The 22,836-nt window shown below is 41.4% G+C and overlaps 1 protein-coding gene across 1 annotated transcript in view; it reads right to left on the bottom strand.

Moving 5' to 3' along the window:
• The window catches only part of LOC149795666 (steryl-sulfatase-like), a 78,030-nt gene extending 58,394 nt beyond the window's left edge, over nt 1-19,636 (bottom strand). Inside the window, exons 1-2 of the mRNA XM_089965506.1 lie at nt 19,424-19,636; nt 12,304-12,603 (exon numbers count right to left, since the gene is read on the bottom strand). Coding sequence (XP_089821632.1) covers nt 12,304-12,580 — 277 coding nt within the window. The 5' untranslated portion in view covers nt 12,581-12,603; nt 19,424-19,636. The remainder of the gene's footprint in view (nt 1-12,303; nt 12,604-19,423) is intronic.
• Nucleotides 19,637-22,836: the final 3,200 nt, after the last annotated feature.

Here is a 22,836-nt window from a genome sequence, read left to right as displayed (position 1 = left end):
ACGGCCATGCACTCGTACAGTGACGCGAAACAATTCGGTCGTCAAGTTAGGTAACTAACCTTTGTCGAAAGTGTGTTTGGTTTTGCCAATGCGCACCCAATCTCCTACGCTCAACTCCCCACTTTTCTTGGGGACACCCCTCGTCGGGGACGTACCAAACAGGCGCTCAAACATCAGCACTTCGTTGTCGGGAGTCACGTCTTGCGGGGCACGTCCGATGCTTCGATGGTAAGATTGGTTGTACGCTTGCACCAGGTGCGGTAAGATGTCGATGTACTTCAGAGTGTGGTGATGCGTAAAATATTTCCACATGCGTTCTTTCAAAGTGCGTTGAAAACGTTCCACGATGCTGGCTTTGGTTTCGGGATTCTCGGTGGTAAAAAAATGAATGTCACGTTTCTTTAATTCTTTTTGGAAAGCTTGGTTCAGAAATTCGGTGCCTTTGTCCGTTTGCCATCGAAGAGGGTGACGACCGCTTTGTTTCAACACCCGTTGCAGGGCTCGCACTAACTCGCTGCTCGATTTGGAAGTCAAGGGCACGACCCAGGCAAATTTGGAAAAGACGTTGATGACACAAAACAAATATTTGTAGCCACGATTGTAGCTGGCCAAATGAGAGACATCGGCTAAATCGGCTTGCCATTGATGATCGATGCCTTCCACTCGGGTGCGACTTCTGGCAAACTTGCGTCGAATGGGTTTGTGTAAAGTGTAGGTAGCTTGTTCTTGTAACCATCGTTGCACTTGAGGTAAACGGAGACTTTTCAATCGAGTTTTGGCAGCACGATACAATTTTTGAACTCCTGCGTAACCTGCAGGATGCGAGGGATCGTAGTAAATGCTGGCTAAGACATTTTCCATTTTTTGTGTTTGTTTGTGTGTTAATAAGGCACCCACTCTTGGAAGATGCTACTCTTTTTCTCTTGGGGTACTTTCTTGGATTGCAATGCTTTGCGTGTGCGACCGGCAATAGGTGTCGAGGAGGATGTCTGAGCGGGGGATATCGGTTCTTGTTTCACTTCTGTCTTCACTTCTGTCTTCACTTTCTTTTTCTCTTGTGATGAAGAAGGGGTGGTCATCATCTTTTTAATCCATCCAATTCTGGAGGTAGGTGGTGTTGTTAACTTGCGTACTTTTTCTGGTGGAGTTTGAAACCCTTCTTCTTCTTCTTCTCCTTTTTCTGTCTTGGTCACTGGTAGTCGTGGTACTGGTACTGGTACTGGTACTGGTGATGGTGCTGGACTTTTCATCAAGGTCTTAAAATCTTTCAGAGTGGGTAGAGCTGTGTCGTCTAAAGCTTTCTGGTGAAAGAGTTGCAGTCGTTGCAAGAGTTGACCGTACTTTTGCGATTTTTCTGTTTCGGACAAATCTTGGCGATCCATCAAGGACTGCAATTCGTGTTGTAACTGGGACATCTCACTCAAGTGGGGATTGGGTGGTAAATGCGGGGTGCGTTGTTCTTGCCAACGATGGTATTCCACCCATCGCTTGTAAGGCACTAAAGCTAGTTTTCGTCCTTCCATGGGGTTGTCAGGGGTCGATTCTGAGATCTTGGGACTTCCGAGGGCCATTTTATCTTGCTCCCACTAGTCCTCCCAACATGGTTCCCAAGACTCCTTTCAGTAAGGGGCCTAACAAGAGGGGTAAAATGCCTCCACGTTGGACCAACATCTTCTTCTTTTGACGAATGGGAATTTTCTTTTGAACCATTTGGCGAAGAACGTGACGATGTTTGCTTAAGCATTGTTTCTGGTGTTTGGACAAAGGGATCGTGCCTTTCAAGACGTTCAAACAACATTCGCACACGGTATCGATGACCTCTTTGGAGGCCGATTGAATGAGTTTTTTTCGTAGAGGTGGAGAAGCTTTGTACAGGACAGATAACATGTCCCCATGTTTGACTAAACGTGGTGGTAGTCCTTTTCTTTTCTTTCCTTGGGGTTTTCTGGAGGGTGACATCTTTGAGTCTTCAGGAGCACCAAAAAACACTGATACCCCCGACTTGGTCACAGGCCTTTTTATACTGGAACGCGTCGCCACTGATTGTCTTTACGTAGTATCAGTTTAAGGATAGGCATGACACGTCGTGCAGGGGTACGCAACGGACTAAATCGAGCCAGTTCTTGTTTGGACAAATCCAGTAAACTTTGTAACATGCCCGATCTTTCTTGGACTTTGATTTTGGGAGAAGGTACTTTGTGAGCAGCAGCCACTGCCACTAAATTGGAGGGTCCTGCCACTGGGGAAGTTCTTTTTGGGGTCATCAACGGAGAAGTTCTTGGTGTGATCAACGTCTCCAAGTACTCTTCAGTTCTTGGTGTCATCAACGGAGAAGTGGATGAACGTGAGGCTGCCGGAGACGCAGTCACCGCCGTGGCAGGTTGTGGTTTGCGAGTGTAAGGTTGCGTCCTGGCCGAAGAAGTGCCTCTCTTGCGCCTAGTTTTCTTCTGTGGACTTTTCTTTTTCTGGGGGCTTCTTTTCTTTTTCCGGGGTGGTGGTGTCTGGTCAGAGGAGAGTCCCGCCACTGGAGAAGTTCTTCTTCTTGGGGACCTGGTCTTTTTCTTCTTCTTCTTGGAGCTTCGTTTGACTTTTTTCTTGGGGAGAAGTTTGGGAGCATTAGGATCCCATCTTGAGAGAGAGCGAATGATGACCCCTCCTAGTGTACCGCTTCCTCCAGGTTTCAAAATGATTTGTTTTTTGGTTTGAGTGTCGATGCAGGGATCGGCCAGTTGGACCAAAGCGACTTTGTTTCGATCGAAAAAGCGTTTGGTTTGATGAGGAATATGAATGATTCCTTGGAGTAATTGACGTGCCTTCACCGTGAACCATCGTAAGACTTCTTTGAGACTAGCTTCTAAGACACGAGCTCGTATTTGTGGATTTTTTTCTCGACTGATGCCATACAAGGCACGAATCAATTTGACGGGAAGATGCGACTGAAGGGACGTCATGTTCAAAATGTGTGTGAGACAGACGAAAAGGGTCTGAGGTTTTTATAGATTTTTTGTGGAGTGAAGTTAACTCGAGGACGGAGACGTGTACAGGACAGGCCCTCCGTCTTGGCCCCAATGGTGAAACAAGTGGGTACGAAATCGCAAATCCTCGGGGGTCGTAGGTTTCAAATCGACGAGTAAATAGGCGTGTGGCATTTGAGTGGCATCGTCGTACGCCTGAGTCAGCCAAGGTGTCCCTAACTGTTTGGCTAAGACTTGCACTTGCGATTTATCTCGAGGGCTTTTAAACAAGACCACGTAATACGCATTGAGACTGATGGTGCGATGGGCTTTACTTTGTTGAAACAAATTTTGGGTGATGTAAACGACACTGGCATTACGGTGATGCCCTTTGCGCGTGAACCACAGTTTAATTTCTTCTTCGTCTTCTCCTAACATGTCGTCAAAAATGACCAAATGGGTTTGACGGGAGTCAGAGACGATGCCGTCGTCTTCTTTAGGAATGCCTTCCACAAACACTATGGAATCGCCTTGACTTTCTCGCAAGAGGCTGTGCGCCGATTGCCACTCTTTGTAACACCACACGATCCGCTGAGGAGGTCGATCGATCAAATGATGTTTATGTTCGATCAAACGTTTGACGAATTCGGTTTTCCCTGAACCGGTAGGTCCAGCAATGAGCATGTTAAAGGGATGGCGAAGATACAAAGCCTACCAACTGGCACGATCTAAGTGTTCGTCGATGACTTTGACAGTAGAGGAAGAGGGAGCAGAGACAGCAGAGGTAGCCATAGTGTCTGGAATGTCACTTGTGACACGAAAACAAACAAGACGAGAGTTTATATACTTTTTTCAGAACACGTTCATTGAATGTTTCAAACATGAATACGAAAGACAAAAAAAAAATACATAAAAGCCAAAGGCTTAAGTACAAGGATAAAAGGCACATGATAACCATTAACGTGGAATAAACACAAGTGTCTGTACAACATGTTTTGGGTAATGTTCTGACCAGTTCTATAGAGGGTAAGGTCACACAAGTGTCCTCCCGAAAGGGTCTTTCAGCCCTGTCCACGACAGTCCTGTCCTGGGTGACGGGTTCTTCGGGCACCGTCACTAACACAGGTTGAAAAGTCGCAAGGCTCACAATCGCATTCCACATCAGAAGCCCCACACTTGAATTGTGCCTGGCTAAACTTGTTTTGTGTTTCTCTAAAAGTATTCATCTTGTTCGCTCGGTCTTAGTAGTCACAATGAACTATCGATCTTGCCTAAGGTTCCTTTTTATATACAGACCAATACCGACGTGTCCATACAGTAAGGTGAAATGATTGGGAAGTCGAACTCGCTTCTGGTACACGATTTGATAGACTTTTTCCAAGGGCCGACTGACGATGTGGTGAGTGGGCAAACGTACAATCTTGTTCGGTTTATAGGTGGTCACTTTAAAGTTTCCATCCTCTCCCGATTGCAAGGCTTCTTTCAATACCCCAAAGTTCACCACACGACTGGTACGATAATTCAGAGTCAGTCCTTTCACTTTGCACGTCGTGTGCACTTCACCTTGTGGGTCCCGGTATTCGTAGCCGTAATTTTTGGGACCTCCACTGACGAAACTTAGAATCTTGTCGTCGGGATGTTCGTCTGTCCAGGCTCCTAAACGGTCTCCTTCGATGTCAGGGTGCTGTTGACTCGGGTGATGGATGTAAATGCAACTGTCCGTGTCAAAGTACAGGACACGTTCCCGTAACAGTTCTAAAGCTTCGTACAATTTTAAGCGAGCATGAGCTGTCACGTAAGCCGCAATGATGACATTTCCAAAGGGGTCGTCTTATACAAAGTCCAGATCTTCTTCGTAATTGACCAAGATCAAATCCTCGCGAACGAGGTCCACGTGTTTCATGTATTTGGTTTTGTCGTGAATCATCTGAAAGTAGCGGGAAGGTTCTGTCAAATATTCCGTCTTGGGTAAACACGGACGTTGCCTTTCTGACTGGGTTCACCCTTGTGGTATTGTTGCGTCTTGGGAAAGTGGCAAATTTCGTACACTTCTAACAGTTGGTATCCCATGTCCAGAGCTTTGAACAATTATACGCTGACCCAGGTTCCCGTCAAGGCACGTTCTTCCTGGGTGTGCTGACAAGGTTGGTCTTGGTTGCACGTTTCGGCACAAGTACAGCACAATGGAAACATCAGTTTGCCTTGACAATGGTGAGGTAAGACGGGATGGTATAGGTTCGTGGGAGGCAAAACTTTACACTTGATCAAGCCTTCGTATTGTCGAATGTTTTTCAGGTCGATGTGTTCCGTTAACAATTGCGGGTGCCCTACAGGAAAGCGACAATATTTGCACACGTAGGGATACAGCGAACACACGTCCAAGTATTTGATTTCTTCTCCTTTCTCTTCGTCGGCTTGGTACAGCAAACAGGTGGCATTGGTCCTTCCCCCGTACAAACTATCCCTCGGGTTTAGGGGGTCCATCAGCTTGTAACTTTCCAAGGCACGTTTAAACTCGGGATCGGTTTTCATACGGTGATCGTACTCGTGTTCCACACATTTCCACCACTTGGTATCCTTCCTGTTTTAACTTTAGGCGTCGCTGACAAGTGTCCTGGTACAAGTCTTCCATGGTTCGTTGTAAAAACTGATTTTTAGTGCTACGATCAGGGTAACAGACGGGACATCCGTGAAATAAGCAACCGTTAAACTCGTACACGATCTTGGGGTTTTATAAGTCCCAGCCATCGACCGAATACGTTCCGACGGTCTTTTCGCCTCCTCCGTTGCGGGCATGCTGAATCCATTTGTCTTCCTTGTCGCACAAGTAATGTAACCAACGTAGGGCTTTGACCGAGTATTGACGTTTGACATAGTGGGTCGTTTGAGGACTGATGACACCCACGGTGTTTTCAGGCATGAATCGTTGTCGATACACTAAGGAACACGCTTTGCCAATGGTGCAAGCTTCTTTCAAAGGATCGACCCCTCCGTGTTCCATGAACAGTTCTCGAAATTTTCCACAGCAACGCCGTAAAATGTCCACGTCAGAACGACAATACTTTAGCATTTCTTCCTGAAAGTCGAAAGGGTCCGAAGCGTGAGCCTGGTACCAAGCGTAGAAAGCTTCTCGTTGTTCGGTACGCATGTTGTCGGGGTCGTAATAGTGAGCCTCGGGCAAATGGGGTAGAACGGCGTGTTGATTGGCTTCCGTATTGAAAAAGTGTGGAAAGTACCCTTTAGCCATTTCTGTCATTCCAAACGTTTTAGGCATTCGACTCAAAGGCATGGCCAAATAGCTCATCGAATCTTTAAACTGCACTTGTCCCACTTGCATGAAAATTATTTTGGCTCCGTTCAAAGTGACTTTAGGACGTTCGGTGCCTTCTTCCGTATAGTATCTGAGAAGAAACTGTCCATCGTATCCGGAGAAATTGTGAGCCATCACTGTGGCATGACGATGACAATCTCCGTAACGTTCGATGTCCTCTTGGCTCCACGTCTTGTCGATGGGATCTAAGACCCATTGGGCAAAATCGGCTAACGTGTTCGGTCCTCGAAAGAGTTTTTCACGCCCTCCGGGAATCTTGCTGCAGTGAGGGCAATGACTGAAGATAGGTTCTTGAATGCACTTCTCGCACGCTCGATGAGCCACGCAGAAATTAGGAATGTGAATGCCAGTCTCTTGCATGCATTCGAAATCGAAAAAGATGAAATTGCCTTTCTTCTTGTGACCATCTTCTTTCTCTGGTGGGGGTTGGTATTTTTGCACGTAGCATTCGTGTTGCAGGTCCACGATGTGGTGACAAATGTGACATTTTTTTTCCTGAACATACGTGTGTCTTGGTACTGTTGGTACGTAGGCCTTGTCGACACGTAGGGCACAATCTCAGCAGTTGACAAGCACATTTCTGCTGTGAACCTTGCGTCTTCAGATGTTGTTGGTAACAGGCAGGGCTGACAAACGTGCGCAGACAAGCAGGACAATGTACTCTTTCTTGTCCTTCGCTCAGACAGGGTGTAGAGGCCAAACATCCTGGGCGTTTCCATCCGCAATGTTTGTGTTGCTCTCGATTGTTATAGCCATAGTCACATTTCTCACAGTAATAACTGTATCCCAGGAATCCAGTAATAGTGGTAATGGTATCGAAATTGTCATCGTGATAATAGACATGAATGTATTTTCCGTCCTTAAAGTCATGGCCTCGAAACAACATTGGTCCGCGCATTTCTTGAGGGTGCACTTTCAAGGTGTAGAGTGGAGCTAGGACATCTTGCAATTTCTGCATCTCAGGAATGCCACAGGGTGTGTCTTTGGACAGTCCGGCTTGTTGTAACAGGAGTTCTGCTTCGTTTCGTTGTTTGGCTCGGTCGGATCGTTGAATAGTTTTCCGGGCTCTTTTCCATTCTACCGTGTCGTTCTTGTTGGCATAGGTTCGTCCCACAACGATGGCTCGGGCTAAACACATCTGGTCTTGAGAATTGTGAATTTGGACGAGACTCTTTTTGGTGTTGCGAAGGTCGTTCACCAATAACACCTTATTGCGTTGTCCGGTCCCTTGAGGAGGAGAGACCTGGGCCATTTTCAGTGTGGCTTTACCATCGGTGATGTCAAACTGGTCATTAGATTGTTGTACGTGTTGAATCTTGTCCATGACTTTGGAAGGGGTTAGTTCTGCGGGACTGCTAAACTCGATCCAAACAGGGGATTTCAAGCTGTCGAGATCTATGGATAGTGTCAAGCGATCGTCTTCTTTGGGTTGACATTGTCGCTTGAGTGCGGTGAGAAAAGAATCCCACATCTCGGTGATAAACCCTTCTGCTTTCTCCAATGGTACGTCGGACTTGAAATCTTTAAACTTCACTGTGTAGGTGTAAGCCGTGGTTCTAAATTTTCTAGAGGAGCGCTTTTCCGTCTCTCGAATGGAATAGTACTTTTCAGGGTTGACTAAGGGTGGTGAACTTTGTTTAGAGGGTTCGGATTCTGGTTCACTCATGTCCTCTTCAAAATCACTGGCATGAATTTGTGCCAAGACTTCAGCTCTGGTACGAGGCGATAGATCACGTTTCTGCCTCTTACTTTCTTCTTCTTCTTTCTTCTCGAATGAATAGGATCGTTTCATCTTGAGTGCAAAACGTCAAATGACTCAAGTTTAAACACCAAAGACTAATTTATAGTCATGACAGACCAGCGTATATAAAAGGGTGTGTGTCTTGTCCTTTCACTATTCATTTCACTCTCAAACCGAGCACAACGATGGAAGAGACTACCCAGATGGAACGTTTCATCAGAGCTTTGCGAGGGGTCATTAGAAAATTCTCTTCAGACCAGCCGACGAACTACTCTCCTTCCTTTCGAGATAAAAGTCAAGATACTTGCTATATCTGTCAGAAGAAAGGGCATTTGTCTTCAGAGTGTCCAGACCGTCAAAAAAGAAAAAAAGGGGCTAGAAAAGACAAAAGTCAAGATACCTGTTATTATTGTCAAGAAAAAGGACATTGGTCTCCAGATTGCCCAAAAACGAAACAAGAGGAGTCAGAAGAAAAGAGGGATTGTTCAGAAGAAGAGAGGGATTCTTCAGAAGAAGAGAGGGATTCTTCAGAGGAAGAAAGCAGACAGGTGAAGAAAAAGAAGCAGGAGAAGAAAAGAAGAAGGGAAGAAAGTGAGGAGAAAGAAGAGGAAAAGCCTGTGATGGTGAAGAAATTTAAAAAACAGAGAGACTAAACAAGGAGACAGAAGAAGTCTATGAACTTTTTAAAGTGCTCTGTTGTGAATTGTGAATTGGATTGTAACTATGGAGAAAAGAATAAATTAAGTATTAAAAGGTAAGTGTCTTTGAGTTTTGATTTTAAATAAGAAGCTACACTCACGCACTCATACACAGACACGTACTATAAGGGTAAAATGGTTTTCTTTTTGTTGATTTTTGAGTTATTGGCAAATTGAAAGGCTATCTCTTTCCGAGAGAAGTGGATGGCCCTGAAAAGGGCCTTTTTTGGTGTGGGGTGAGTTTAAGCAATCAACTTTAACTGCCTTAAGCCTTTACCACGGCCGAGGCCTACTTCTGATGATGATGATTGGGTTGAAATCACTAAGGGTGGTACGATAGGCTTAGTCACAGGGTTGGCGTGTTTAGCTCGGGAAGGTCGTATTCTCTTCGGTCGTGATAAAGAAGTCTGATACATTTGTTTCAGACTTCTTAACTCCGCTAAAATGTCAAACAGTACCGTGACCGTTTGATTTTCACCCTCTTGTTTCTTTGCTGCTACTTCTTCTTCTTCTTGTTTTTTTCTTACCTCTTCTTGTTGCTGTTGCTGTTGCTGTAGGGGAAAAGCTTGTTCCGCTTCCTTTTGTCGTTGCATAAATTTCTCCAATTCTTCTTTCTGTCTCTGTCTAAAATTCTCCACTTGCGGTAATGAAGAATGAGACGAAGGTTCCGGAACAAATTCTTGCGAGGTAAGAAAATCCACAAAATCCCAATGTACCTCTTCTGAAAGTAAGTCCGGGTTCCCTTGGGCGGTCTCCACTGCTGGTGCACCCCAGTGAATCGTTTTCTGAGTTTCCGTCATGTTGAATCACTGTCGCATAGATTGACTGCACACAGGCGCTAGCGAATCTATATAGACCACGTGACGTCACAGACTGCTCTCTTCGGATTGGATGCGGGCTGACTGAATTTTGTCACGCGTGTTTGGATTGGTCAATGAACTCAATCCGTTTCAACCTTTCCTCTCCCTATAAATAAGCGCATTTCAGTGCAATCACTCACCTGTTCTCGGAACCTCAAGATGTGGACCTACGTTCAATCTTCCTCCCTTGTGTCAACAATGATGTTCAGGACGGACATACCCATGTATGTCCGGTCCAAGTGGACTGTTGTCGATAGGACAGATACTAGTCTATGGATGAGAAGAGTTTACATAGAAAGACAAGGATGCCTCAAGAGGGTACTTGTGTATGGACCTGCAGTTAGAAGGAGTTTAAGAAGAAGAAGATGTTACAGATGCCGTCTATGTTAATATTAATATTAACATAAAACCAAAGGCCCTTTTCAGGGCCACCCACATTTCTCGAAAAGAGATAGCCTTTCGATTGCCTACCCCTTTTTTAATTTTTTTTAAAAAAAAAAATCCCATGTTCAATTCCCCTTGTCCCTAAAGTAGTTTTTTTTTTTTTCTAACATGTTCAATTCCCCTTTGTCCCGAGACAAACCCAAACTCTATTCCCATGTTCAATTCCCCTTGTCCCTAGACAGACCCAAACTCTATTCCCCATGTTCAATTGCCTTTGTCCCTAGAATCGATATTTTTTTTCCATTGTGCGAATGCCTTTGTCGCTAAAATGGATATTTCCTTTTTTTCCTTTCTCCAATGTTAAATTCCATTGTCGCTAATCTTACCCAGGGTTTTTTGCCCATGTTAAATTTCCATTGTCGCTAATCTTACCCAGGGTGGTTAATGTTAAATTTCCATTGTCGCTAATCTTACCCAGGGTGGTTAATGTTAAATTTCCATTGTCGCTAATCTTACCTAGGGGGTGTTTTTAATGCTAATTCCCATTGTCGCTAATCTCACCCCATTCACTACTAATGTCTTTCCATAATTTAAGTGAGCACTCCTCAAAATATTTCCAGAGAAAAAAGAATTAATCCTTTTAAAATCCAACTGATCTGAAGAAAATTATAACCCAAAATCTGGCTACGACAAAATAACTTGACATCAGTGTAAAAATCCCCAAACTGGGAAATCTCTCTCAAAGCATCTCTATTAAAACTAGCAAATGCGTAGTAATGGAAAAACCGAAATTGCGAAATCAAACGGGGGGTCACGTGATCGTTTTATGTCACGTACACCAAAAAAATGACCCTGACGAATACCAATCATTATACTCCAAGAAATAAAAAATACAAAAAAATTGTTTACATCTTAAATCATGTAGTCCCATCATGACCTTGGAAACAACCAATCATTTTAAAATAAAATAGAACTTGTTTACGAAGGTTGTAACAATTTCTGAAACAAGGTCAGGATTTAGATCAACACCTGGTGTTTATAAACTAACAGTCAAGGTCAATCTATTTTCTGACAAAGTATCATCTCTAGTGAATACATTTACATTATAATAGCATATAATAGAATACAAATTTAACAACTGACAAACAATTAAATTAAAATAAATATGAATTAAATCAGATATATATAACAGAACTTAATTAGTACCGTGAGTCCTATACAAAGATGTGACGTCTAAGGAAACAAGCAATGTATCTGGCAGTTATGGTTAGCTTGCTTTGCTTTTGATGAGGTAATCTGTCTTGTCCTGAAGATATGATGGTAATTTGTGGACATGTGGTCTCATAAAATGATCAAAATATTCTGATATCATTTCTGTGGGATGCCAGAGATCATAGGTCTGCCCGGGTTTCCTTGTTGGTGGATTTTAGGGAGAAGGTAATATGTACATCTACATGCCCTTGGGTTTTCTGGGCTTAAGTAGTTTGCTGGTCTATGTGCCCGATTTGGTACGCCTCGTCAATAATATTTATGATGGTTTTTGCATATTCCAGCGTTGGATCACGATCTAGTTTTGGTAGAACCTAGCGTCACTTAGTTGTCAACTTTCTTCACTAATGTAGTCTTCCCTATTCATAACGACCACAGCGGAACCCTTGTATGCAGTCTTAATTATGATGTCTGTTCTGATTTTCAGCGAGTGTAGGGCATCTGTTTCTTCTTTTGTCAAATTAGAGTATCTGCTAGTATGGTTGTTGTGTCTGGAAGTGTCGTTTTCAGCTGAGTTGATACAGGCTTCTAGACTTGGAATTTAACTTTTTGGTGGGGTCTAATTACATATATATATATATATATATATATATATATATATATATATATATATATATATATATATATATATATATATATATATATATGTGTGTGTGTGTGTGTGTGTGTGTGTGTGTGTGTTTATCTATGTATGTATGTGGGGATGGGTGGGGGTGGTATTGGCCGGTGGCCTGAAATACTTAATAAATTTGCATTTTAACCGATGCTTCTTATTGTAGTAATAAGAACAGAAGAAAACTAGAAATTATTTACTCGACATGGACGCCTTGTGAAAACGAAGCTGAAGAAGTTTGGTTTAGTATACAAGAGGAAAATTCAAAATTAAAGAGAAGCCTAACTTGGTATAACAAAATCGATATTGAATATTACGTAAATCTTGTGATAAAGCTTTGTTCAAAATTGGTTGTCATCTATGATAATCATAATCGAGAGAAAATAATATGCATGACGGAAGAACCGTTGATCATGGATAACATTAAACCAGCCAAAAATATATCCTACTGACCTGATCTAATACCGTAACAGCCGGTCAGCAAAGCCGCTCTGCTGGGTGTACACACACTGGCCGTCGTCAGATGTTGCGTCATTTTTGCACCTTCTTGGGCAAGTTTATCGATATTAGGCGTTCTCAATGTTGTGTTTCCATAGCAACCAATATCACCATATCCGAGATCATCAGCAATCATTAGCACAATGTTGGGTCTAGAAGCACCATTAGCGCACCAAATGTGACGTAAACACAAAGTAAACAGTAAAATTGTCACTTGACGAGCATGGGTCATCTTCGACAGGCGCTATCACAGTTCTGTAAAGAATGCAGAGTTTATGAGTTTGTTATTTTGTAATGGGTATAAACTTGGGGGCGGTTGATGAAGATCTAGCATCCAACAATAAGAAGAAAACGAAACGGAGAAGCAAATTCCTGTACTCAACAACACTATATTGATAGGATAGCTCAAGAACCCGTCAAGTCATAACGAGGTTACTGTTTTACTTAATGACCATATCATGGCATGGCAATAACTGTCCTTGAGACTTTAACGTCATGACTAACGGCGATTTCCAAGGAATATATAAAACACTTCGACCACGCTTGTGCCCAAACTCTTTATTTAGATGAACTTTAGTGTTTAGAGGTCATTATAAATAAAATATCTACATATAGAAGCGATTTGGGCAAAAGGAGAGCAGACTTTTAGGTGTGTTGTATTGCAGATACTATGTAATGGTACTTAATTCTGGAATATTTTCATGGGCATTGCCATGAGCGTATCCCGGTTTTACCACTGCTGACTTCTGGCATATTGTCAAATGCGTATCCCGGTTTTACCCTTGCTGACTTCTGACATATTGCCAAATAACGGAACTGAGCGCATCCCTGTTTTACCACTGCTGACTTCTGGCATATTGCCAAATAACGGAACTGAGCGTATCCCTGTTTTACCACTGCTGACTTCTGGCATATTGCCAAATAACGGAACTAAGGGTATTCCTGTTTTACCACTGCTGACTTCTGGCATATTGCCAAATAAGGGAACTGAGCGTATCCCGGTTTTACCCTTGCTGACTTCTGGCATATTGCCAAATAACGGAACTGATAAGTCTTCCTAAAAAAAAAAATGCTATATCGTTTATAAATAATCACGCGTATCTAGCCTGAACGCGTGTATAAAGTCACCGTTACAGATTTCTGCCATCTCACCTCTGTCTGCGTATTCTTACAACAAAAACATATATTTGCCCTATACGGTGTAAACGCCCGTGTCCTATTGGACTAGAGCGTGGTTTTATGACGGGATTATCTTTATCATGTAACGTTTGCGTTGACACAAGGCTGAAGTTTGTATAAAACATTAAGGAAAATAAAATTCCATTATCAACAAAAAGAGCACCTCTTTGCTTGCAAAGCCCTGTATGGAAGCCGGTGAAAATCAAGTTAACGCTATCATACATCTCAGTACAAAACCATCAATGCATGAATTGTAACAATGTACACAATTTCATTTTCAAAAGAGTTCTGATATTTTAGAAAGTTGAGTATGAATATAATATCTAGTCAAAAGGTGGCTTCTCGACCACATTTCAAAACGATCCATTGATTTTTAAGGTGGCTTGTCGACCACATTTCAAACGATCCAATGATTTTTAAGGTGATTTCTCGGCCCCGAGTGGCCGAGTGGTCTAAAGCGCTCTCCGTTACGGATCACTGCCATCTCACCTGTCTGCGTGGGTTCGAGTCTCGGATTCGGCCAATGTGGGTATGTGAGAAAGCTTGCCACTAGCTTCTCGTGGGTCGGTGGTTCTTTCTGGGGTTTTCCCGGGTTCTTCCTCCACCAATAATACTGGCCGCCATGTATAGCCTATCGTGTGCTGAAAAATGGCGTTAAACCCCACAACAACAACATGCTATTTTGGAGGGTAAAATATTGTCTGATACATGCGTACAGGCTCATTATCTGATGGAGGAAGTGTTCTGCCTCTGTTCAGTACGGTGGTAGTGTCATGGTACTGCGCTGAGAATATAGACTTTATAAGGATGAACAGTTTGGGGGAACCTTTGATAGATATTGAAAACTCAGAACAAACTGTTGTCCTACATTTCTTCCATGAAGCAATGGCGAGAGATTATTGTCACACTGAATAGTCTATTTTGAAAATTTTGATGTGTGGATATTTCACAAAGTTACTTCATTCAAATTTAAATTACCTGAATACATAACCCAGAAATAATAAACTGTTATTAATAGGTTAATAATACTCACTGTGGGCCTTCGTTCCGTGCACCTGTAACACGCTTGGCAATTTCACACTAAGGAGAGTGGAGTTAATGGGTCTTTGCCAAGTACACTATTAGGCAACCGACTAATGCTGGCTTTTGGGGCCCCGAGTGGCCGAGTGGTCTAAAGCGCTCTTCGTTACGGATCACTGCCATCTCACCTCTGTCTGCGTGGGTTCGAGTCTCGGATTCGGCTAATGTGGATATGTGAGAAAGCTTGCCAGTAGCTTCTCGTGGGTCGGTGGTTCTTTCTGGGGTTTTCCCGGGTTCTTCCTCCACCATTAATACTGGCCGCCATGTATAGCCTATCGTGTGTTGAAAAATGGCGTTAAGCCCTACAACAACAACAACAACAATGCTGGCTTTTGTGTGTAACTGGGTCAATTAGCTGCCGTTTCCTCCCGATGCAAATACTGGACTCGTCCATATAAACTTGGACGTCCGTATCAATTAGTTATCGGAGTGTGTGTTCATGGACTTTCACCAAAAAGTTGTTTCACCTTTAATTGATGTTCAAGAGTATTTGAAATATAGTTGTGATAAGAATTTATGTTTTATGTTGTCTAGCACTCGGGCATCATGTCGCAGACATTGTGCATCATGTCCCACCCAGTCATATTATCCTGACACCAGGCAGACCAGTCCTAACACTAACCTCTTAACCACTTAAGCCACCAGAGCGGTCGTTTAGAAACATCAGAGTAGCGATTGAGGCTGGTTATTATTTCTGGCCACAAGCGCCAGAACACCCCTAAGATCGACAGGAATTACCTATATTTGGACCTTCCTGAATAAAATTCACGTGGTACAACCGCACGTGCAAATTAGATGTTGGATCAGCGGAAAAGCGGGGTCGAATGTACCTTCAGCCTGGAAATCTAACTGGCATATCTATGGGACAAGGTCATATTATCAGTAACAACATCATGTTGGAAAAAGAAATTTATAATTTCTTCTATTCCAATTTTAATTCAGATTTAATATTCAGTTAATATCCGGACCAAATTAAACACGAACTTCCTTCCCTCCTCCGTCCAAATAGTTTCCATGGTTTTTATTACAGCAAATGAATGTTCCTTGTCAAGGAGAGGAGAATATTAACTTCGGAAGGTACTGCATGCATTTCGAAGTAAAAGTAATCTAAATCCATATATAAAAAGGAATTCTTATTGGCAAACAGACACAACTGAGCAATACTAAATAATCATCTCATATCGGTGAAGGCGGGGCATGCAAACATTTCGTTACATTTCTGTGTATTTCTCGTTTAAACACCAATAGGATCTCAATGCAGGTACGTATATTTACGAGACCATGGGATATCTAGGCATAATTCATATTTGTTGTTTTTATTATTATTTAAAAATCTTTATATAACATTATTCTTAGTGGGATCAAATTCACATGTTCTGCTTAGATGGATTTTGACAACTTGAAACGCAAGGCATAAGTCGGGTAAATTTGTAATTGAGGGAACTTCCGATTTTACTAACCTGAAACCAAGGTCAATGAGTATCAACAATGTTCGTATGTTTACTGGATTATATAATTATAGTCACTGTCTCCTCTCTTGACAATATTAAGAAAACGGTACTAAGAGAAATCCCATAATTCCTCAACAATTACAAGAATATTCCTGACTTAAATATATTACCTAACCCACATATCAATCCCTACTAATAGTTTAAACGTTTAATTCTTTCCTAACCAAACAGTGACTATAAATTTATACCACATACATTAAAAATAGCGTGGCATTTAAAGTTTTGGTAATAAGGAATTTGATATACCAACAATATTGGTATATCAAATGATGATCCGACCATGGCGCTATACCAATACTATTGGTGTATCAAATAATCCGACCATGGCGCTATACCGATACTATTGGTATATCAAATGATGATCCGACCATGGCGCTATACCAATACAATTGGTGTATCAAATCATCCGACCATGGCGCTATACCAATACTATTGGTATATCAAATGATGATCCGACCATGGCGCTATACCAATACTATTGGTGTATCAAATGATCCGACCATGGCGCTATACCAATACTATTGGTATATCAAATGATGATCCGACCATGGCGCTATACCAATACTATTGGTGTATCAAATGATCCGACCATGGCGCTATACCAATACTATTGGTATATCAAATGATGATCCGACCATGACGCAATAATATGCATACATAATCATTCTGCGTTCTGTCATTTCTAGGTTTATAGATCAATGATGAATTTTCACTCATTCATCATTAGTGACGCATGAATATAACTACCAATGTGTGTGTGTGTGTGTGTGTGTGTGTGTGTGTGATTTCAAATCTTAACGCAGCTTTAACAATTTTGCGGTCATATCGCTACGATGTCTTGAGTGTGACAGATTAAAGTGATGTCTAGCACTGTGGCATCATACCGCAGATATGTAGTATGATGTCCCACCCAGTCACGTTATCTTGACACCAGGCCGACCAGTTCTAACACTAACCTCTTAATGCCGAGCGCATAGAGAGGCAGCTGTTAGTACCATTTTTTAAGTGTTTGGTATGACTCGACCGGTGTTCTATCAAATTTATAAATAATCTTCGTTTTCTAAATGAATTTAACATGTTACACAATTTCATCGCAATCCTTTCTGCTTTCCGTTCCCCCCTCCCCTCTCATTCAAAAGGGACAAAATACGCAGAAATCTGGAGTGAGAGAGAAAAAGATTTTAAGCTGGATAAAAACCTTGAAACTGAACTTAAACCAGGTAACCTGCAAGCATATGGTTTGTCGTAACGGTATGTGTACACTGTCCTTGGGATTTATCTACAGTGTTTATATAATCAATGATACAAGGTTGCAATTGCCAAGTAACACATACTGTAATGCATTAAATGCTTTGTTGTTGTTTCTTAAACCTAGTGCATTGTTTATTATTAATTAAATATAAAATTGTCCGAACCCTCCCGGACGCCTCTCTATCTCTCTCTCTCTCTCCATCTCCCTCTCTCCCTCTATCTCTCTCTTTCCCTCCACCTCCCATCTCTGTCTGTCTGTCTCTCTCTCTCTCTGGACCATCTTAGCCAGATACAGACGAAAATCCATGAAATGACGAGCTTGTGGTGCTCTGGTCTCTGAATGAAGTTATGTCAAACCAGCGAGAGAGAGAGAGAGAGAGAGAGAGAGAGAGAATTGGTGTTGGCACGGGGTAACCGCTTATTAGCCGGCCCTGCAAACTTGAACGACCTTTCATCAAGATATACCTGCATGAAATCGATAGGAATATGATTTATTTTCTAAAAAATTGTGAGCATATCATTCGTCATGCCTTTAATCCGCTGACAGATGAGACGAATGTACGTCGTTGCTGAAATTTGACATCAATCTGGCCATGTGCATCCCGAGTCACATGACTACACAAATCTCGCAACCTACATATCAGTGACATAAGAGGTCATATATGACTCACGGTACTAATTCAGTTCCCATAGTAAACCTATACAAACACCATATTAAAAATTCAGTAACTTAAATTTTTTGAGTGCTCATGATCAAACCTATATTGATCAGTATAGATGAAACCTGGATGTCAGCTTCTGTGTAGAGGAAAGAATATGAGCCGCGGCATTTTTTTTGGACCTGCATGTGTTTGAAACATGCTTTTAATTCCGCACCAAAGAGTCAGGTACTAATTTTTGTAATGAGTGTTCCAAACTCAAGACTGTTAAAGGACTGAAATTCCATCAGTAAAACAATGTCTCTAATTTTTTTTTTTTTTTTAATTATAACTAGGATAAGCTCTCAAGAGAATCTTTTTCCTACAACATAACTTTATTAACCAATCCTGGTCAAGCTAACCCGTCAAAGCTGGTTCCCATTTTTCCATACCATTAGTGCTGTGTGTCCTATAGTAACGTGCTGGGCCGGCTAGTAAGTGGCTACCCCCTGCCGACATCAAATGGTGTCGGCAAATTCCAACCTTTTGATAGGGAATGGACTCTGACCCTACACCCCAACATAAATGTCCAAATATCAAAAATGGGGTGGCAAGGGTCATAGGAAAATCGGTCTAGGAATCTCTAAAATGGTATGCAAAACAAAGATAAAAACAATGTGAAGATTTTAAACTACAAATATATTTATAAAAAAAGAACTCTTTAAATAAAGTACAAGATCTTCTGAGCAGCAGATGAGAAAAAGAGAGAAAATTAGTATGTATGTATGTATGTATGTAACATCACGGGAAGAATCCTGGTAGAAATGGTGTCCTCAGTTAGTTGCCTCTAGTGGTTAGAGCGTCTGCCTATGTATGTATGTATGCATGTATGTATGTCTCTCTGTGTGTGCGTGCGTGCGTGCGTGCGCATGCATGCATGTATGTATGTATGTATGTATGTATGTAATATCACGGGAAGCATCCTGGTAGAAATGATGTCCTCAATTAGTCGCCTCTGGTGGTTAGAGCGTCTGCCTTGGATACTGCAGGTCGCGGGTTTGAACCCAGGTCGAGGCATACCAAAGACGTATAAAAATTGGTACTAAGAACTGCCTCGCTAGGCGTGCAGCATTAAGAGGTTTGTGTTAGGACTGGTCTGCCTGGTGTCAGGATAATGTGGCTGGGTAGGACATCATACTACATGTCTGCGGCATGATATCCCGGTGCTAGACATCACTATAAACTGCCACACGGCAGACATCATAGCGATATGACTGAAGCTAAAGCCCCCTTAAAAATCCAAATCACACACACACACGACCCGCAGGACGGCTCAGAGCCTATTCTACATATCTGTACCTACAGGGAAGTCTTCAGTAAAAATGGGCCTTACTCTATATGCATTTTTATACTTACGAATAGTTGTAGATTAGTTCCCTTTTAATGCTGGGTTGATCGTATGTGATATTTCAGCTACGCTACAAACAGCTCTGTTGACGTGCTGTTGGTGTTAAGAAATAGGATGCCGTCCTACTTTTAGAACCTGCTCAATATTTGGAGAACATGTATGTTTACTTAGTTAACTTATTTATATTCATACGCCGTACAGTCTAGTTCAGGGGTCTAAAACACGCGGCACGCGGGCCGATGCAGCCCGCCAAACAGTATCCTTTGGCCCGCAAAATGATTGGCTTCACAAGGTGTCATGGGAGATAACAAAGGTGTTGCGGCCCTTGGGCCATTGAAAATCCCCTCATGCGGCCCTCAGGGTGGTTTGAGTTTGAGACCCCTGGTCTTGTTCGAGGTAACATAGACAGTCGCAGTCGACTTGATAACACTGGTGAACACTGTTACTTGTAAGGGTGAAGTCCGGAAAATTGTGGGATTTAAACTCTGAAAAGTTCTCTCTCTCTCTCTCTCACACGCACACACACACACACACACACACACACACACTTACACACACACACACAATACATACGATGGACAAACCAGCCTAATAATCTACCGTCCTGTGTTTATACCCATCTACTTACTCAACTACCTGCCTACATAGTTTTTCATTCACCCGATTTTCTGTCTATCCTAGTATCGATCTGCCTTTAAATTGTATGACTTTATAATAAATTATTCGAAGATTACTTCTTTATCTTCTCTTTACCCTTCTGATCATAGAAGATGACACAACATCAATTACTCCCAATTCTGCAGACGGTATAATTATAGAGGCAAGAAACTAATTGTATATCAACAACGGTGTATAATTATTTACACGAACAATTCATGAATGTTCATGAAAGTTGACCTCCTATTGAATTCATCATGTTATTTTCACTTTATTATCTCTCAGAATGGATGATAATGCATTTCGAAAGTCTATTGACTCAAATGACACAAAGACTGGTCCACTGTTAATATTAATGTACTTTGCAGATATAATCCTTGCAGTGAGGTTCTCGATTGTTATGTACCGTTTTTAAAATCTCGCACTCTTGACCTTAAGAAATATATTTTCCCAATCATTTCTGATACTGTAGAATAATAAACTAGACAAGCATTATTTATCATGTACAATGATTTAGACCAGAAATTGTTTCAATTTTTTTAAATGAAAAGTATTCTTCAACCATTAGAGGGATTTAAATTTCCACGTAGTGTTGACTTCGGATTTGAAACTTAGATTCACTATGACAGATATTAATATTTTATACTGAACGCCAAATTATGTTAAATTAATCTTTTGGAACAAATATAAAAAGTATGCTGCAGTAAGAAAAATAAAAAGTAATGTTAGTTTTCATGTAAACTTTATAGATAATGCTGTTCGTGATATTATCAGGTTTAAGAAGGTCAATTTAGGTCTTAAAAATGGATCATAGTCTTACAAATGTACCGTATTCTGAACCAGAAGAAAAGAAACACCGGTGGAGGTAAAATTCCATGCTGGCTTTATATCATGTTTCGCCCTGGAGGAACATCAAATAATTCATCTCGAACTTGGGCCTTTTAAGGTCATGTATCAGATGAGAGCTTCTTAATCACGCGTGAACTTGCGTGCAAGGTTTAATAATTCAGTAATAAAGCGAGGCGAAACGTAAAGGGGATGGTGAAAAAGAAAACTCTTAGGGATAAATTATTTAATATTACTGAAAATAACACCAGTGTAAATGTATGGAAATTACATTTTCAGGAATCCCAACTGAGTGATGTATTTTGCATCAAATTTTACCTAACGATTTGTTCGGTCAAAGAGGCTAATGAAGGAAAGGCTCATAAGGTCACTAGTCAAGGTCATGGGGAACAATTGTTAACATATTGTTTTAATAGACTGGCCGAATCACATTGATCCCAAATACGTGCTTATAAAAACGATACATAAATTCATCTGCACTCTCTATAGGCCACCATCCTCAATAGGCCTGTGATGGAAACCTTTACACTGCTTACCTCCAAATTATCTAGCATTCGCATATGCGATATTCTTAATATAGGGAGATGTATTTTGGTGCGCTGACCAAATCTGTATATTCTGATAAACCAGAATGAACAGAGAGGGAAACAAAAATGGCAACCTCCTGTTTGCCATCTTGCTTTAGTACATAGATAGCGGATAAACATGGCGGTCACCCGTGTCAACCATTTTGCTTCTGATGAATCGAATATAAAGGAGGCGTACTACATGTATTGCATACTTTTCAAAGAGGGGTGGGGGTATAGTGAAGTTGCCTGCATTTGCAAAATGCACAGTGGAGTGAACGTTGGCATATATCTTTGTTACATTAATGTACTGTGGCTGACATTTAATTGGATGTTGTGCTTGTGGAAATTGTACACGATCGAAGCAAAACAGCTAACTAAAATGGTTGCCCCCATGTGCTCGAAAAATCAGTCTGAATTAGTCTAAAGTACACTATCTTTATCAGTTAATAAAACAGCGAACTGTAATTTTGACAGACTAGACACCTGCTTCTGAAACTGCAATGAATCAAATACTAATTATATTAAAAGTAAAAACAAAACAACAGCAAAACAAAAGTATCGCCTTTTTTTTACACTTTACCTGTGAAGTCCAAGAACACAGAATGAGCAAGCGGAGATAGCAGTTTTTTCTATACCTGCACATCAGAAATAAAGAAAAGCTGTATGCTCAATAACCCTAATTACACCAAACACCAATCATACACCAAAATAAAGGGAATTAAAATTTCTTTTGAACAATACCTAAGACATGCAAGGCCAAAGCTCAAGGTCACAAGGAGACGTTCTTACTTGAGCGAATAGAATCTTTTGGCTTCTCCTAACAGAAGCATTACAGCAACAAAAGAAGAAAACTGCAGTGATCCTTTAAGAGTTAATTCACTACTCACTCCCTTCATCCGAAAATCTACCCCGTACACCACTGTCATAGTTGGCATAGCTTAAAGAATTTGTGACGGATAACCTGTCATAGCAAATAAGAATTTAGCACATAATCACAATTTGAAGAAAAATATTTAGACATCACTTTCAATAAGCACGATATTTTCGTGCATCTCGCCATTCATATTTCATATGCCATAATTACACATTTTTCAGCCTTTTGTGTTAAACTCAATATATAGCGTAATTACATTAGCTTGTTAAATTTTCCGCCAGATAAATTTACATTATTTCGCAAAGCGAAATATTTGTGGACATTTTTTTTCTTCAAAACGTTTACTGCCTTGTTTTATACTGAGAGTGAACGAATCAGTTTTGCAGTATCGATCCTTAGCAGTTGTTTGTTCTTGGGCAAGAACAAACAAAAGGAGAATCTTTTGGAACCAGGACAGATTTGAATTTGTATAGCT

This window comes from Sinohyriopsis cumingii, chromosome 7 (assembly GCF_028554795.1).
Source record: "Sinohyriopsis cumingii isolate HCF-2022 chromosome 7, ASM2855479v2, whole genome shotgun sequence".
Taxonomy (NCBI): Eukaryota; Metazoa; Mollusca; class Bivalvia; order Unionida; family Unionidae; genus Sinohyriopsis; species Sinohyriopsis cumingii.
Note: the sequence above shows the minus strand (reverse complement) of the source record. Positions and strands in the feature narration are given on the sequence as shown.